This window comes from Lutra lutra, chromosome 15 (genome assembly GCF_902655055.1).
Source record: "Lutra lutra chromosome 15, mLutLut1.2, whole genome shotgun sequence".
In the NCBI taxonomy this organism is placed as follows: Eukaryota; Metazoa; Chordata; class Mammalia; order Carnivora; family Mustelidae; genus Lutra; species Lutra lutra.
The window spans coordinates 41630219-41647585 of NC_062292.1; the positions used below are offsets into that span (position 1 = coordinate 41630219).

Here is a 17367-nt window from a genome sequence, read left to right on the forward strand (position 1 = left end):
TAGGCATCTTTGGGGACATGCTGGAGGTCTTCTGGTAGCAGGAGAGTACGGGAGGAAAGCCAACAGGAAAGCAACTGGCAGAGAACACAGAGGGCAGCGAAACCCCGCTGGTTCTGGGATTGAGTAATAGGATGATCCCACATGGCCATTGCGGGGATGGGCACACCAGTGCCTGGATATGCACGAACTGGCTCCACAGAGCATAATGGCAGTAATCTCTAGGCTTCAGATTCCCCTTTGGTTAAAAGAATGCATGAGGCATCACATGTATTAAGTGACCCCTCCCCTCGTGCTCTGAAACTCTGCGGATGATTCTCTAGTTTCTCCCATTATAGGGAGGTCAGCCTCCTTCATAGTCCCAACCACAGTCATTCTTGGGGGAGTCTGGCCGAGGGAGGAGAAAGGCAGAGGGCAAAGTTGGAAACCATGGAGGGAATGCACACATATGGACCTGGAAAGCCTGACTCCCAGCCCAGTGCTCACTCTTAGAGACTGCACCTGCTCCTGCTGGGCTGGCTTGGGAATTCGATGGCACAGTGTGTATGTGTGTGGGATGTGCTGCGGGAACGGCTGGAGCTCTCTGTGGGTGTCTGGACCTGGACAGCACGGGTTGGGACTAATGGGCGGCTCACAGCTCCCTTCCTGTTTTCTCTCCATGCAGAGACCTGAGCATGAACAACCTCACAGAGCTGCAGCCTGGCCTCTTCCACCACCTGCGCTTCCTGGAGGAGCTGTGAGTAGATGCTTCATGGGATTCAGAGGCAAAGCTGCGGGACCACTGGTAGCTGTAGGAGCTAGGGCTCCCCAGGAGGAGGGCTGGAACTCAAAGGGAAGGGAGTGGTAAGCTGTTCTTGCTGGTACCCTACTAGCCAGCTGTGAATCCCAGGTGCTGTGTGGGACCACGTGCTATAGGACTCTGAAATCTGGCTCTTGGTCCTCCCTGAGGCCAGCTCTTACCTGCAGCTTCCCCTCTGTCAATGGTGCCTTCTCTTCCTGAAGGTCATCTTTGACCTGCTCCCATCCCTGCGTCCAGCTACCAGCCACCCCGCAACCCCCTGTCCCGGTGGTTCTTTCTCTGCAGTGTCTCTTACCTCCACGCCTTGCATCCCTATTCCCACTGCACCAGCCTCCTCTCAAATATACTCTGCCATCATCGGGGGGCATCTCCCCAGCTCGAGAACCTTCTCTGGGTCCCCAGTGCCCAAAGGATCCACTTCTTCTTCTGCTTCTTCTTTTTTAAAAAATATTTTATTTATTTATTTGACAGAGAGAGACCGAGTGAGAGAGGCAACACAAGCGGGCGCTGGGCAGGGAGCCCAGTGCGGGGGCTCGATCCCAGGACCCTGGGACCATGACCCGAGCCAAAGGCAGATGCTTAGCAACTGAGCCACCCAGGTGCCACCCCCCCAAAGATTCACTCCTAAGGCCTCTCCCAGCCTGGCCTAAACCTACCTGGTCAGCTTTGCCCCACTGAGGCCAGTCATATTTACTATTCTGGTTTCAGAGACTTCCCCTCCAACCAGTGTCCATCTTCTCAGGCACAAACCATTCCTCTATCACTGGCGAATACATAGGCCCGCTACTACCTCCACCAAGTCCTCCCCGGTTAATGCCTTCCCATAATGGCTGTTGCTCTCCCTCTGCGGTCCTTGGGGGCTGGCCTCAGACTCCACGGGTGCTCATGAATCAGTGACCTCTTCGGTTAGAGTCGCTCTGCTCCCAATCCTTGCATTTGTCCCAGCCCTGTTTCTGTCCTCCAGCCCTTGTCCCCAGCCTGCTTTTTCTTGGTTTTCTACCTCTATGGATACTCAGGGTTCTACCAAGGTTTGCTTAACTGCACAAAGCGTGGACTCCTGGCCCTGAGAACATTCACTATTCCACCCCACCCCTGGCCCTGCTGCTGCCCTAACTGATTACCCATCTCCACTCTAGACAGTGCAACCCCAAGATGTGGTCAGCCTGCCCCTGCTGGAGTTAGGATTCGGTCAACCACCAGGGCCATGGCTGGGTTTTCTAGACTCCATACTTACTCAGCTCCCCCTCTGTGTGAAAGACAAGCTCAAGGTGCTCTGGGGGGGAAACAAGATAGAAATCTAGGGAGCTTCTAGGTGAGGCATTAGAGCTGTGCCCCAACAGGTGAGCAGGGGAATCTGTGTTAGGAAGTGGTCAGGATGCAGGGGTGGGGGAGCTCTAGCCTGTGGACAGGGAATCCTTCCTGGAGGAGGAGTGTTAAGCCAGTGCTCAGAGGAAGTGACAGAATTGGAGGCAGCAAGGGGCCCTCTGAGGTGGAGGTGCCACAGTGTGGGTGCGAGTAGAAACAGGTGGGAAGGCTGAGACGCTGGAGCACATGACACCCACGGCGCAGTCTGAGGACGGAAGGCTCAGCTTTCATCTTCTGTCCCTGAGAGGGGCTGGGCGCTTTTAAATATTCCATCTAAAGGATCTTTCCATGGCAAATGGAAAGATTCTTATTCAAGATAGATTTTTTAAAAAGATTTTATTTATTTGACAGTCAGAGATCTCAACTAGACAGAGAGGCAGGCAGAGAGAGAGAGAGAGGAAGCAGGCTCCCCGCTGAGCAGAGAGCCCGATGCGGGGCTCGATCCCAGGACCCTGGGATCACGACCTGAGCTGAAGGCAGAGGCTTTAACCCACGGAGCCACCCAGGTGCCCCTAAAGATAGATTTTTTAAAACGAAAACAACTTGGGGTGCCTGGGTGGTTCAGGCGTTAAGCGACTGCCTTCGGCTAAGGTCATGGTCCCAGAGTCCTGGGCTTGACCCCGGCATTGGGCTCTCTGCTCGGCGGGAAGCCTGCTTCTCCTTCTCCCACTCCCCCTGCTTGTGTTCCCTCTCTCACTGTGTCTCTCTCTGTCAAATAAATAAATAAAATCTTAAAAAGAGAGAGGGAAAGAAAGAAAGAAGGAACAACAGCTTCTGAGGTGTGTCAGCCCAGCCTGTACACCCACAGCCTCCCAGTAGGAACGGAAGGACACCATAATGTGGGCGACTTGGGAGATCCCGAGTGCCTTCTGCATCAGCCATCGTTCGACGCCACTCATTCTGGTTGGGGCATTAAGGATATTCTGTCACATTTGCTCCCCTTTAGAACTGGCAGTCACCCCATGACAAGCGTGGAGACGCTTCATTAGACCCGGATGTTGAACTAATTCTAAAAGCCCATTTCCTAACCCTCCTGGATTAGCGGGGGTTAGCTGTGTCATTGAGGGCATGGGGAGGCATGGTCCCACCCTGTGTGTACCACCCCCCCCCACCCCCCCACCCCCCCCACCCCCGGTGACAGGATGCAGAGCAGCTCGACAGCTGAGGGCAGCACTTGAGTCATCCAGGTTAGCCAGGGAGAGGATGTGGCGCTGCAGGGCGGACCAGAGCCTAGAAGTGGATCAGGTCTAGCTGACAACACCAGGCTCGGCCACTGCCTGTCTCTGTCACGGGTAGGGGAAGTGACTTGACCTTCTCTCGGAGCCTCCGATTCCTCCTTTGAAATTTGGAGAGAATTCTAGGCACTAGACAGGGTTATTGTACGAGTTAAGTGGAAATGGGCATGAAGCAATGAACGCATTGGCGATATCAGTAAATGGTGGTTATCACCCCATCCTCCCTCCCAGATCCCAAGATGCTGAGTAAGCGGGCGGGGGCGGGGGTCCCCCACTCCTCCTATTTGGGTTCCCTGCTGACATCACTGACATTTTTCCTTGGTTCACAGGCGTCTCTCGGGGAACCATCTCTCACACATCCCGGGACAAGCGTTCTCTGGCCTCTACAGCCTGAAAATCCTGTAAGTACATCTTCCCTGTTTTCCCCAGAGGTGCAACCCCGAGAACTGTGGGCAGGTCAAGCATTTGTAAGCCAGGTCTTGGTTTGTCACTGGCTTGCTTATTCCCTCATCTTTACTTTTCATTTTAATTGTGATTTGCATTTCTTTGTCTTCACGTTTTCTATAACAGACATTCTGACTTGTGAACATTTCATTGCAGCTGATATGGCAACCCTCCATGGAAGTCAAGTATCTTTATTTTTTTTTTTTTCCATAATGTGAATAATGACCAGAGAGGCAGGTCTTCGCTCTCCCCTCATGAGACATCTTGGGCCAGGAGAGGAGGAATCCAGATTGGATTTCCTTGGCCATTTTTCCTCCTGAGACCCAATCTTAGTCCCTGTACCTACGTCCCTGAGTCCCCATTCCCACGGTAAATATTTCACTGCCCTCTGTTTCCAGGCTTCGTCATCCAGCTTCCTTTATCTTTCCTTTAAAGCAAAAGGAAAGTGAGAATTGGAGAGGACCTTGTGTTAGTGCACTAACTTACCCACTTGTTATTGAACTGATGGCCCATTTTAGAGAAGGGGAAACTGAGGCACCATTTCCTTCCATCCCCATCCATGGCTCACTTTGTTTCAACCAAGACTGTCTCCCCCGAGGCTTCTATAATGTTCTGATGAGGAGTGAGGATAAAAGGCCATAGGGGAAAGTGGATGCATGGGGTCTGAAAGTGGATAGGAGAGGTTCCTGGGGAAAGCACCTCACCACAGAAATGGACTTGATAAGAAAATGAGGATCTTGACAGCTGATCCTGGAGCAATAGAATGAGTGTTTGGAGCTTCCCTAAACTGGTGAGCCATTCCCCAGCTCTGCCGCTCCCTGAGTCCTCACTCACTTGACCTGCAGATCTTCTTTGTATGGTTGAGCAAGTGGTTTACTGCACAAGAACATCGGGCTGAATGGGTACGGAGAGGCTGAAATCCAGTCCTATGCCTGGCTCGGGTCTCGTCTCTAGCCACCTAGAAAGGAATATCTTTTTCGAATGTGCTCAGAGTTGTTTATGGGCTACCAATGGCCTTGGCCCCTTGGCCTGTGAGATTCAGTCTCTTAGGGGGTCAGCAGTCCATGGTCCATGGCTAAGCACTTTCTTCCTTTTCATGTTCCTGGTCTTAGAACCCCTCTGGCCCTTTGCCTCTCTCTGGATCTTTTGCCTCCAAGTCTGACTCCCAGGCTGTTCCAGTCTCTTGTCCTTCCCTCTGCTTCTGCAGTCCCCACGGGTCCTGTGGGTTCTCTCTAGCCTTGGTCTCCGGGTCTCTCCCGTCTTCCCCTTCTCTGTCTCCCAGCTCTTGCTTTCCGTCCCTTTGCCCCTCTGTGCCCCACCTCTCACTTCTCCTTCCTGGTTCTCCTCTTGGTCTGTCTTGATCCCCATCAACATCACTGCCCTGGGGTGTGGGGAGGCATCCCAAGCCAGACACAGAGCACAGGCAGCCTGCTTGGTGGCGTGTCTGTGCCCAGTGGCAGGCTCAGGCCTGCAGCTGGGATTAGAGCGCGGGCTCTGCTTGCTGGGCCTTCAGAAGATGTGAGACTCCTGTCCCATTCCTAAGACTCTGGCTTAGAGATGAGCCTCCTCTTTTTCTTTGCCTGCATTAGGCAATAAATCAAAGCCTCCGAGAAACCGCAAGCCTCCCGCCCCCTTTCTGCAAACGGCGCCCTTGGCTCTGGGAGCTGGGCAGCCAGGAGAGGCAGCTGGTTGGAGCCAAGGACAGCTGGACTCCCACTCCCCACTCTGCCATTGACCCCCACGTTGCCCCATCCTCCGAGACCCCAAAGCCTGGTCCCCCAAAGCCTTCGTGTCAGTTCTTTGCCTGCAGAGTTCTCTACTTGAGAGATGAGTTGGGTGGTCTTGGGAGCTTAGGCTCTAACTCAAGTGCTTCAAAGCAGAGGATTCCTCCTCCTGCATCTGGGCAAGAAGGACTTTCAGATGTCTCATGTGGGTTCTCTTGCCGCCTTGTCCTTCCGTGCTCAGTGTTCAGCACTGCAAGAAAAATAGAGCAGTAAGGGGCCCCTGGGTGGCTCGATTGGTGAAGCATCTGCCTTGGGCTCAGGTTATGATCCCAGGGTCCTGGGATGGAGCCCCAGGTCGGACTCCCTGCTCAGTGGGGAGCCTGCCTCTCCCTCTTCCTCTGCCCCTCCCTCCTGCTCCTGCTTTTGCTGTCTCTCTCAAAATGAATAAAATGAAAGAGCTTACAAGCCTTTTGTAAGCCTTGGTGACTTACAAAAACAACAATAACAACAACAACAAAAACAGAGCCATCAAGCCCACTATCTGCATAATAACCTCTTTTTGTACCAGGAAACTGTCCCTTTAGCTACTTCCCTGTCTTCTCAAGGTCTGAGACTCTTCGGGAACTGCATCTTCCTTTCTCGGAGGCCTGACTGTCCCTATAGGACACTTTGCCTCTTTCCTCTCGGAAGCAAAGGACAAAGAAGGGGGGATTCCCTCTCTGATCTTCTAAGTGCCGGTGGCAGACCCCTCCCTCCGTCCTTCCCATGGCAGCCCGACGCTTGCCCCACGCCTGCCCTGGAGGTGTTACTCTTGGATCCTCTCCTTCCTCTGCTGCTTTTCCAAGTCTTGGAGCCCACAGGCTCTGGCCAGGCTCCTGTGGGGAGAGCCAGCCCTGCAGGGGATTTCCAGTCTCATGCCTTTTCTCCAGACTGTAGGTAGGAATGTCTGTCCTCTAGAGTCGGGTAGTTGAGGCCCTGGGTTCACTGCCCTGTCCCTGCCCATTGCCACCGTCAGAACTGTCCTAAGGGAAGCACAGTTCTTGGGGCTGCTGCTGTGTGGGAAAGAGCCTGGCCCTCGGAGGGCTCCTAACGTGTGTGCCCTGTCAGGGTGAGGGGATGGCAGAGGCTGGAGCTCCTGCATCCTGACCCACAGCCTGAGGGCGAGGAGCTGGCCTGTGAGGGAGCTGTCCTGCTCTAAATGGCACAGAGGAGGAAGAAGGGGCAGACAGAGGGAGAGAGGGAGAATGGGGTGGGAGAGCAGGACAGAGAGGAGAGGGATAGAGAGAGTGTGTGTGCCCCAGCCACCTCTTCCCTCCTCACAGCTGCCTCCGTCTCCTCAGCTGCGTGAGGTCTGAGCCTTGGTGCCTTTCCTGCCAAGGCCGCCACCTTACCTATGTCAGGCGGGTCTGGCTCATCTGGAAAGACTCTTGATGGGCCTCAGTTGTTTCTCCCCAGACCTAGATCTGGGAAATGGGGGTTGACGGGTCAAGGACTTGCTTCCCGTTCATGCCCCCAGGAGGCTGGGCAAGAGATTTTCCCCAGACTACCTATGCCTGGTTTGAGCCCCAAATCTCTGGGAGGCCGTGGTTTGGGGTTCCTAGCTCATGCTGCCTTGGTGAAGCCTGAGTCTCACAAAGGGCAGCCGGCTGCGTCGGGAGCTGTGGCTGATCCCATCCGAAGCCCTGCCCTGAGGCCACCAAGGGGTGGGCAGCGTTAAGTCCCTCTCCGGCCCCATCCCTGAGAAAATCTCCCTTGGCTGTCCTCTAGTGTTGCCCTCTTCACTCTGGACTGGACAGTCTTCGATTGACATGGACTGTGTTTACTCTCCCCCTGGCTGGACAGCAGCCATGCGTGGCCCAGAGTTGGGCTTCCACTGGTATTGATGAAATGAATTGGACTGACCTAGGGAGGAGAGACTTGTGAACTGTTTTAGAGTGGGGCCTTCCTGCCTGGCTCTTGGGAGAAGGATGCTAGAAGCTGTAGGAGCCCAGGGAGATCCTCTGAGCTGTTCTTCTCCAGGAGGTGGAGCCTACCGCCCTGGTCCTGTCAAATGACTGGATGTCAGGAAGTGGGTCTCCGGTGCAGCAGATCCCAGAACACGAAGGACACTCAGACTTCCTCCGTTTTCTTTCTTTCTTTCTCTCTTTTATTTATTTATTTATTTATTTATTTTTAAAAGATTTTATTTATTTATTTGACAGACAGAGATCACAAGTAGGCAGAGAGGCAGGCAGAAAGGATGGGGTGGGAGGCAGGCTCTTTGCTGAGCAGAGAGCCTGATGCGGAGCTCGATCCCAGGACCCTGAGACCATGACCTGAGCCTAAGGCAGAGGCTTTAACCACTGAGCCACCCAGGCGCCCCCTCCCTCCGTTTTCTTACCTTTAAAATGGGGACACTGGAATACATTTTCAACATTTTAACTGCAAAAACTTAAAACCCAAACACCTCTTGCAGAAGTCCCAATATATAAAATAGATGAGGGAGGATTTCTCTGGTCACAGTGGATGAGGGGGTGGGCAGCCTCCAGGCCCCATCTAACCCACCCACCCCAGTGACCCCCAAGGCCTCTCCACAAAACCAAAGGAAGGACCTTTGTCAGCCATGGGTGGATCGCCTCTCTGGAACCTTCTAGCTATTAGTGCTCATGGTTCCTGCCCCCAAATGCCTCTCTAAACAGAGAGAGACTCCCCAGCGGAGCTTCACGGGTAACCAGGGGAGACGTCCCCTAGCCTAGGGGTGAGGCGGTGAGGCTTCACCTAGCCTAGGAGCTGCGCATTAGAGTACCTGGGAGTTTGCCTAAAATCCCCTGCCCAGAGATTTGGCCCCAGAGATTAACTGGGCTGCCGTGTCGTCTGCACGTTGGGATTAAAAAAAAAAATCTTCCCAGGTGGTTCTAACATGTAGCCGGCGTTGAGACCCAGTGCACTGGACAGACTCTGGCTCACCAGGGAGAACCAGGGCCAGCGAGAGGAGCAGGGAAATGTGGTCACCAAAGCAGTGACCTAGGAGACGGAATTGGGTCTTAGTCCTGATTCCGCCATTAGTTTGCTTTGTAATTGAGGGCAGGTCACTTCCCCTTCCTGAGCTCCAATCTCCTCATTGGGAAAACAAGGGGGCTCTTCCCTTCTAAAGGTACTTCCAGCTTTGATGACCCAGTTGTGTTTCAGTAAAGGAGTGATGGTTGGGAAAGGAGGCCAGGAACAGCAAGGGGCGGGGGACAGCGCCAGGCCCAAAGCCAACTGCCATGCTGTCCTTCAGGTTAGTGGGTTTTGATTCCATGAAAGCAAGGTCTTTCTTGACAAACAGATCAGACTGCCTGGCATGGGATGAGTTTTCTGGGACAGCACTGACTTCCCTGGCACCGGAAGGATGATTGTGCTCTGCACAGGTGCTACAGCATCTTTGTTGGGAGAGTGGTACAATTCGGAGACCATAAAGTTCTGTCTAGATCGGGGATTTGACAGAGGAACGAGTAAGGGGATCTGAGCAGTTGATGGGGTAGAGATGCATTGCGATGCTCAGGGGAGGTGGGCTTCTGCCTGCAGAATGACTGGATGCAGCCTCAGGGGCCCTTGGTGGGGTGGGGGCCTGTGAGGTGGCCTGAGCAGATTGTGTCCCTTCCTGTTTGCCAGCCATCATTTCTCTGTCTCCTTGCTCCAAGCACTGTGAAGTCTCTGGACGAGAATCAAGGCAGCCCCCTGAGGTCCCCAAGTGAAGTTCCCACTCTTGAGATGCAAGATGTTGATGTGTCTAGAAGGATAGAAGTACTAAGCAGGGTGAAAAGCAGGAAATGTCTTGGGTCCCTGAATGTTGTAACCGAGCAAGGGATTTTGCATCATCTGGCAGCCTCTTCCTTTGAAAGATGAGAATATTGAGGCCCAGAGAGGGGGAGTAACCTACTCAAGTCGTCCAGCACGCGATAAAATTTCATCAGAATACATCAGCTGGCAGGCTTAGTGCCTCCTCTGCCGTTTAATCAGTGCACAAGGTCATTATCATCATCCCCAGTTTACAGATGAGGAAACTGAGGGCCACAGAGTTTACGTAGGAGCTTGCAGGCCTCACACAGCTGGACAGAGGCAGAGCTCAGGAGCCAAATCCAGGGCTGCCTGACTTCAGAGCCTGCCGAGAGAAAACTGCTACACTTTGAGGAAGTCTGGGAGGCTCAGTTTTAAATTCTACCTTTTTTTTTTTTTAAAGTTGATTTTTAATTAATTAATTATTTATTTTTAAGTGGGGAGTGGCAGAGGGAGAGAGAGAAGGAGCCCAGTGCAGAGCCCAACTTGGGATTCGATCTCACAACCCTGAGATCACGACCTGAGCTGAAATCAAGAGTCAGACACCTAACCAGCTGAGCCACCCTCATGCCCCTAATTTCTACCTTTGAAGCAAAACTGTAGTTGGAAAAGCCCCATCCTGGGCTGTGTGGAGCCTGGCTCGGAGGGGCCCAGGGAGTGTGGTCCTGTAGGAGCACAAAGTATGAGCAGGAGGGGACCCTGGGCACTGCCTCTTCCTGTAGCCTGACCCTTCACTTCATGCTGCGCTCAGTCAGCCTCAGGGACAGGGGCAGGGGAGGACCCCAAGCTCAAAGCCCCAGTTCTCTGCACTCCTCAGCGTCTGGCCCTCCCTCCTCCTTCCTCAGTTGACCGGCATCAAGCGCTCCTCTCAGTCTCCAGGCCCACAGTGAGGCCAACGTTCTTTTGTTCTTGTGGTGCTGTGGTTTGGTTCCTCTTTGGGATTCTTATGTATCTATAAAGGGGTTTTAGGAGAGGTAACAGGGGTGGCTCTGACCAGGACAGTCATATAGGAGGTATGGGTAACTACTCGGTGCATTATCATCCCGCTCCGCATTTTGGGGCCCTCGCTGTCCCCTGCCATGCTGATGGAGGCCAGGTATATGATGGTTAGGTATTTGGACTCTGGGACCAAACCCTCTGGGATAAGTTTGAGTTAAAACGTGTAAAGCTCTATGACCAGGCATGTCAGCTGCTACTGTTTTCAACTTAAAGATTAGGAAAGGAGCTATTCTTCCCGAAGTACAGCAGCCTTCCGTGCGCAATCCCGAGTGAGATGCCCATCTCTGCTGAGCTTTCCCCTCTGAAAGATTGACAGGCTGCCTTAAGGAGAGGACAGATGCTGTACCTGGCACACAGTGGGACTCCCTGAGTGCTCCTCTGCTCCTGGTTCCTGAGGCACCTGGCACGTCCGGATGCACCCCTCGTCTCTGGGGCCGTGTGTGGCCCCGGGGGTCGCTGGATGGGGTGCAGTGCGGTGCAGGCAGGCTGGGTTGGGGGAGGGCCCACTCGCTCTGTGGGGGGCACTGGACACTGGTCCTTCCTGACTCTCTAGCTATTCTCTGGACTCCAGAGTGCCCACACCCCATGTGCCCTCCTCCTCTCCATTGCTGGGACCCAGCTCTCCAGGCGTCCCTGTAAAGAATATTTGGATGGTAGTGCCACCCGCGGGCTTTCCTATCCTTTCTTCACTTGGTCAGGAATCCTTGCTCAGGGCCCTACGTCTTAGAGTCCGTGTGCTTTGGAGTACCTTGTTCAAACATGTCTGAGGCCAGCTGTGATGCCTGGGGCCAGCAAAGCCACCCAGAGGGACAGCCCAGGCCTCCATGTCTCCCCTCTGTGTGCTCTCTGACCCTCTGCCCTGCGCGTCAGGTTTCCCAGGTGCCCAGAAGAGCTCCAGGACTCCTATCTGTGGGGTAGTGCTGGGGTCCTGTGGCCGGGCCAGTTCCAGAAGAGCAGCCTGCCGAGTGGATCAGGTCCACTGGCTGGCACATTTCTTCTGTGGGACCATGAGATGCGGCCATTGGAATAGTGCTCGCATGCTGATCTGGGGTGCCTCACGTTGTCTCTTTAAAGTTTTTTTTTTTGTTTTTTTTTTAGATTTTATTATTTATTTATTTGACAGACAGAGATCACAAGTAGGCAGAGAGGCAGGCAAGAGAGGGGGGTGGTGGGAAGCAGGCTTCCCACCGAGCAGAGAGCCCGATGTGGGGTTGGATCCCAGGACCTTGAGACCTGAGCCAAAGGCAGAGGCTTAAACCACTGAGCCACCCAGGCGCCCCACGTTGTCTCTTTAGACATGGCTTCCACAACAACATATTTGCTGGGATCCTGCCACCCAAGGGGTGGGGGTCTTGCCCTCATCCACATCCTCCCCTTCCCCAAAGACACTTCCAGCCTTTCAGTGGCACAGACAGGGACTCAAGCCTGGGGAGAAAAACCTGCATTTCTCCGCGTCCTTCCTGACCAAACTATGGCAGAATTGCAAGTGTTCTGACTTCCAGCCCTTCTGCTTCTCCATGGTCCTCTTCAGCCCTGCCTCATCCCAGAAGCCCTCCTGAGCCCCGCTCTGGCCCCACACACAGCTCGCAATTCCTCGGCAACCTCTGGACCCCCCTGATAGGACAGGGCGCTGGACTGGGACTCTGGGGCTCGGAAGCTGGGGCGAGAGGGAGGGGTCTGGTGTGGCTCAGGGGGTCGAGGGAGGACCCCCCAGCTGCACACGCTGTGTGGGTCCTCCAAGCCCTTCCCTCCCCTTACAGGATGCTGCAGAACAACCAGCTGGGAGGAATCCCCGCAGAGGCGCTGTGGGAGCTGCCGAGCCTGCAGTCTCTGTGAGTCACTGGAGGGCTGGGCTGGGGAGCCAGCTTCCTGGGGCCTGACTCACAGCTCTGGGCCCCCTGCCTCGGCTTCCCCTCCTTTCTGCGGGCCCCCCTTTCTCACTCCGTGTTCCAGACAGCATGCCGCTCCAGGCTTTGGTTTTTTCGGGGGTTGTTGTCATCAGTGTGTGTATGTGTACACTTGTGTGTGTATTTGGGAAGGAAGGCCCTAAGCCCGGACCCGAGGACTGTGGGAATGGGACCTCCCTAGGTGGGGCCACCAGGGCAGCGGTCCTGGGCTGTCTGGCATTCTGCCATGGAGCCTGGGGCAGAGTTTGGAGACTGCTACCCCAAAGAAGTGTCATGAAGGAGCTATCTCCCCCACCTAGTCTGCTCTAGCCCCCAGGGCTTGCGGTGTGTGGGGGGGGGCAGGCTCAGACACCCATCTCCTCTGCTTGTGGGTGGGACTCTATTCAGGGACTCACTGGCCACCCAGGACAGAACCATCTCTTCAAGGAGCCCTGCAGTTCCTTTCTTGCCCAATAGGGGCATCATGGAGGCAAGACTGAGTCCAAAGGAGGAAGCAGAAACAGGTGCTATCTAGTGATGTAAGCCCGCCAGCTGGGATCCTCTGGGCCAGGAGCTGTGTTTTTTTCATTTTATTCACGCAGAGCCCATCTCGGGGCCTGGGTCCTAGCAGGTGCCTAGTACAGGCCCGCTTTTGAATTTCCAAGTGCATCTGCATCTGATGGGAGAGTAAATAGATGTTTTGGGGGATATCAAAGTTGAGAGACAGGCCTGGCCATAACATTTAACCATGGTGGAAACTGAGGCGCAGGTAACACACACTGTGTTAGGACGAAGGCCTCTGGCATCCTCAGCCTGTGGGTTCTTCCGTAGTCCCTGCCCAGTCAGATGTGTCTGATTCTAAACTGTCCTGATTCTCCCCAGGTGGAAGGGTGAAGGAGGTAGAAAAGTGGCTTTCCTTCCTATAACCTGTATTCAGGCCCCACTGCACCATAAATAGAGGGGTCCAGCCGTGGTGGCCCTGGCCAGCTGTCTGTGCCACACCCATCCATGGTCCGGACTTGCCTCTCCTACCCCTGCCCTGGTCATCTCCTACCCTCTTCCTTCTGTGTCAGCACCCCAGCGCCCCCAGCTGCCTGACTGGCCGGCCCCTGCCTCCAAGCACTCTCTTACCTGCTCACCCTTCATCCCAATAAGTGCTGGGCCTCTGGTCCCAGACACTTTTTCTCCCTCCATCCAGGTCACCACTGAATGGGGCAGGCAACCCAGCATTTCCCTAGAGGCCAACATCAGAAGATCAAAGGCCAGAAAATCCTATGCTTGATCTCCACCTCTGAGTGCAGACTAAACATTTGCTTAGGGCACCAGCAGAGCAGGGGCAGCCAAAAATGGAGGGGTACGTGTGTGCAGAATTTGACATTTCATCCAAAGGATCAAAGAGGTATTCATAAGGGGGAAAAATAGAATTTTGCTGGACTTCACACTTATTTTAAGGTTAAGTTTTGTTTGTTTTAGTTGTGATTCACATCTTTTGCCTGTTTAGGGGTTCCAAAGGTCTTGTGTTTCAGACCAGGCATGAGACTTTGGGGCTCTCAGGCCATTTCTTCTGTACTTTCTGAGAGATGGGCAGCCCCTGTGGCTGGGGGACCTAGGTAATTAGCTTCCCTCTGCAGCCCTATTACTCCCTGTTGTCTGGGTGGGTCAGGGCAGGGCACAGATGCCAGCCCCCCACTTCCACAGTCTTAAGGCAGCTGAATAGGTTTTGCCTTTTGCAGTTTGGTGAGGAGAGCACTGGCCTGTGAAGCAGAAAACTTGGCTTCAGGTCCTGGCTCTGATCCTGGCTACTTTGTCACTTACCCTCTCTGTGCCTCAGTTTTTCCACCTTCAAGCTGGAAGGTGGCCTATCTCACAGGGTTATCAGGAAGACCAAATATATAGTAAACAGGAGAGGAATTTGTAGAAAGAAGACTCCACACAGCTGCGATGTGTGGTGACGCTATTATGACATTATTCACTTAACTAGTCATTGATCTATTTATTTTACGCATATCTTTTAGACTTTGCTGGGGAGACAAAACCTGACTTGCATCTTGAAGGAACAGTAAGTGTCAGCTGGGTGAAGAATCAGGGAAAGACATTCCAGGCAGAGGAAATAGCACATGCAAAGGCACAAAGATGAGGAACCCAGTAAATTCTGAAGACTTTACAAGGAAGTGAGTTTGGCTGAACTGTGTGTGTGTGTTGAGGGACTGGTGAGAAGGGCAGTGCTGGAGAGCGATCTGGAATTAGCAAGAGGTAATGCCTAATGAGTAGGTATGGACCTTGGTAAGAATTTGAACACTCACGAGCCACAGGAGAATTTGTAGCAGGAGAGCAGTGTGATCAAGTTTGCATCACTGAAAGATTACTTTGGCAGTAGTTACGGAGGACAGCCTGGAGGCGTGGAGCCAGTAAGGGACTGGTGAACCCAGGGAGCTTAATGGCAACTGAAGAAAGGCAGCACAGAAGTATCAAGATGCTATGTCGTCAGGACTCTGGATAGATGTCCTGGGTTGGCTCCTTCACTTACTACCTGTAGGACCTTGAGCAGATTAGTTAACCTCTCCGCTTTCATTTGTTTAGGGGTAAAATGGAGGTGGTGTCTATGTACCTCGATAGGATAAAATGAAATGAATTAAAATACCTGAAAAAACAGTATTTTTTGTTGCTACTACTACAGTTATTACCAGTAGCCGTGGTATGGACTGAAGGTGGGAATTGAAGGGGAGGAGGAGTCAAGTGGATGGGCATGTCTCTGGCTTCCACATCTGGGTGGACGGACAGACAGGCTGGTCACAGCGAGCCTGGCACATGGTGAGAACACAGTAAGAATGTGGGTAGTGACCCGCAGGGGATGAGCGCTCTGGGAGGGGCACAGGGAGACCTACTGAGTGTGAGGTACCTGTGGGTAGGGTGACCAAGCATCGTAGACAAGCATCGTAGACAAACTGGAAAGGGGGTCGCCCCACCTGCAGGACATCAGTGTGTGCTTGTGTATGTGTGTCTGTGCTGGGGAGAAGAGGGGGTGCATAACCTAACTGGAATGTTCTGTTTGGCAGGTGTTATATCCTGAGCTTTGGGCAGCTGGGGACCTCTGTATGAGGCTCTGTCCTACTAACTCAGGTTCCTCCATCTCAGATAGAGACAATAAAACCAGCCCAGGTTGGTAGGCTGAAAGGAGAGGGTGGGTGCAAATGACAATTTGGGGATCCCCTCTGTGTGCCAGTGCTACCGGAGATGTTTAATATGCATGATCTGACTTCATTCTTGCCAAAACTCCTTCATAGTTGCCTCCTCTGTTGGCAGATGAGAAAATAGAGGCTCAGATAAGTTCAGGGACTATTCCAAGGTAAGAGCTAGTGAGTGGGGAAGACAGGGCTATACCCCAGTGTTGTTGCTGTGCCCTTTCCATCATGGCTGCAAGGGCCAGTCACTTTTGGTGGCCATCACTGGGTTGCCCTCCCTCTTTCCTGGCAAATACCAACTGATAGAAATCTCCTCCTTTCTGTAGGAAGTCCATGGATCAGGGAGGCTGTATATAGGAGACGCATCTCTGCCCATGTCATTCCTGGGGGTGGTACCATCTCCCTGGAGCAAGCCAGACCCACCCAGGGGTTCAGGTCCCTGGGAAAGGCTGTTCCTTGCCTCCAAAAGGCAGGGTTCCTTCACAAACTCTTGTGGACATTCTTGGAACCTCAGTGAAGGTTCAGTCCTGTGGTTCACCTCTACCAGCTAGAACCAGACACTGGGGAGTAGAAAGTGGGTTTGGATTAGTCAGAAGTAGGGCCACATTTAGGGGATGGGGCCCTAAGTGACCAGTTGGGCATGATACACAGGCTGTTTGTCTTGGCACCTGGGTGGGTAGCACCCAGCTCCACAGTACCCTTTCCCTGGATACACTTGCTTCTTCCCCGACCAGTGTGGGAGGGAGAGGATGGCAATGCCAGATGTGTCACACCAGGCTTGAGCCAAGGCCAAGAGAAACCACGGGAAGCCAGTGGAGCCTGGGGGAAAATAGAAACTGGGTGGGGGTGAGGCAGGGCCAGGGGGAGAGTGCATGGAAAAGCAGAAAAACAGCCCAGAAAGACCTCAAGATGGGGCTGGGGTGGGGCCCGAGAAGTGCAGGCTGGCTGGTCCCTGGAGAAGAATCAGAAAAGCACAGTGGCAGGAATAAAGGGGAGAAAACAGGAAAACAGCCCAATCCTGGACACCCTGAGGGGAGAAATGCATAATTGCAAAGGATAGCCACATGAAACTGGCTAGCGTTGTGCCGAGCTGGGGAAATTAATTAACAGTGGTGCCGGACTCCAAACTGAAACCCAAGTTAGAACCACCACAACTCTCTTAGCACAAGCCAGCCAATCTAAAACACATTGGCTGTGTGCAGCTGAGGGGGAAGCGTTAGAGGAGTCCAGGATGGAGGCCTGTGTGGGGCGGGGGTATACCTGTGTGCATGGGAAGGCAACTGGGCTTAGGGTGATGTGGGAAGTGAGTAGTGGCTCCCACTTATCATACTTCGAAATGCTAAGCACATTCATATCTCATTTAATCCTGAAATCCCATTTTGGGATAGAAGACCATTTTGTAGAAGGGGCAACTAAAGGCCAGAGAAGTTCAACAACTTGACCAAGATCTCACAGCTAGGATGTAACTGAGCTGGCATTCTATTTTAGCTCTAATTCCAAAGTACTATGTTCTTTCTTTCTTTCCTTTTTTTTTTTTTTTTCCCCTTTTGGAGATAAAGAGAAAGTGTGTGGGCATGTGTACATAGGGGGAGAGGACAGAGGGGAAGGGGCAGAGACAGTAGGGGAGAGAGAATCTTAAGCAGGCTCCATGGCCAATGTGGAGCCCATTGGGGGCTCAAGCTCATCACCCTGAGATCATGACCTGAGTCAGAGTCAAGAGTCAGATGCTTAAAAAAAAAAAAAAAAGAGTCAGATGCTTAACTGACTGAGCCACCCAGGTGCCCCCAAAATACCATGACTCTATCTCTTAGCACTTCCTTTAAGACACAATGCTTTAGGATCCAGAGACCTGGATTTAAGTCCTGGCTCTGTCACTGACTAGCAGTGAGGCCATGGGCAATCTTCCCTTTCTGAGCCCAAGTTTCCCTATCTCTAAAG

At 53.2% G+C, this 17367-nt stretch overlaps 1 protein-coding gene across 6 annotated transcripts in view; it reads left to right on the plus strand.

Annotated features, from left to right (window-relative positions):
* Positions 1–17367, plus strand: part of LGR6 (leucine rich repeat containing G protein-coupled receptor 6) — a 120096-nt gene that overhangs the window by 26419 nt on the left and 76310 nt on the right. For 3 of the 6 annotated variants that reach the window (XM_047705640.1, XM_047705642.1, XM_047705643.1), the window contains exons 2-4: positions 662–733; positions 3726–3797; positions 12122–12193. In XM_047705640.1, coding sequence (XP_047561596.1) covers positions 662–733; positions 3726–3797; positions 12122–12193 — 216 coding nt within the window. Of the gene's footprint in view, positions 1–661; positions 734–3725; positions 3798–6435; positions 6501–12121; positions 12194–17367 lie in introns of those variants that run through there. The other 3 variants (XM_047705644.1, XM_047705646.1, XM_047705641.1) reach the window with 2 other exon arrangements.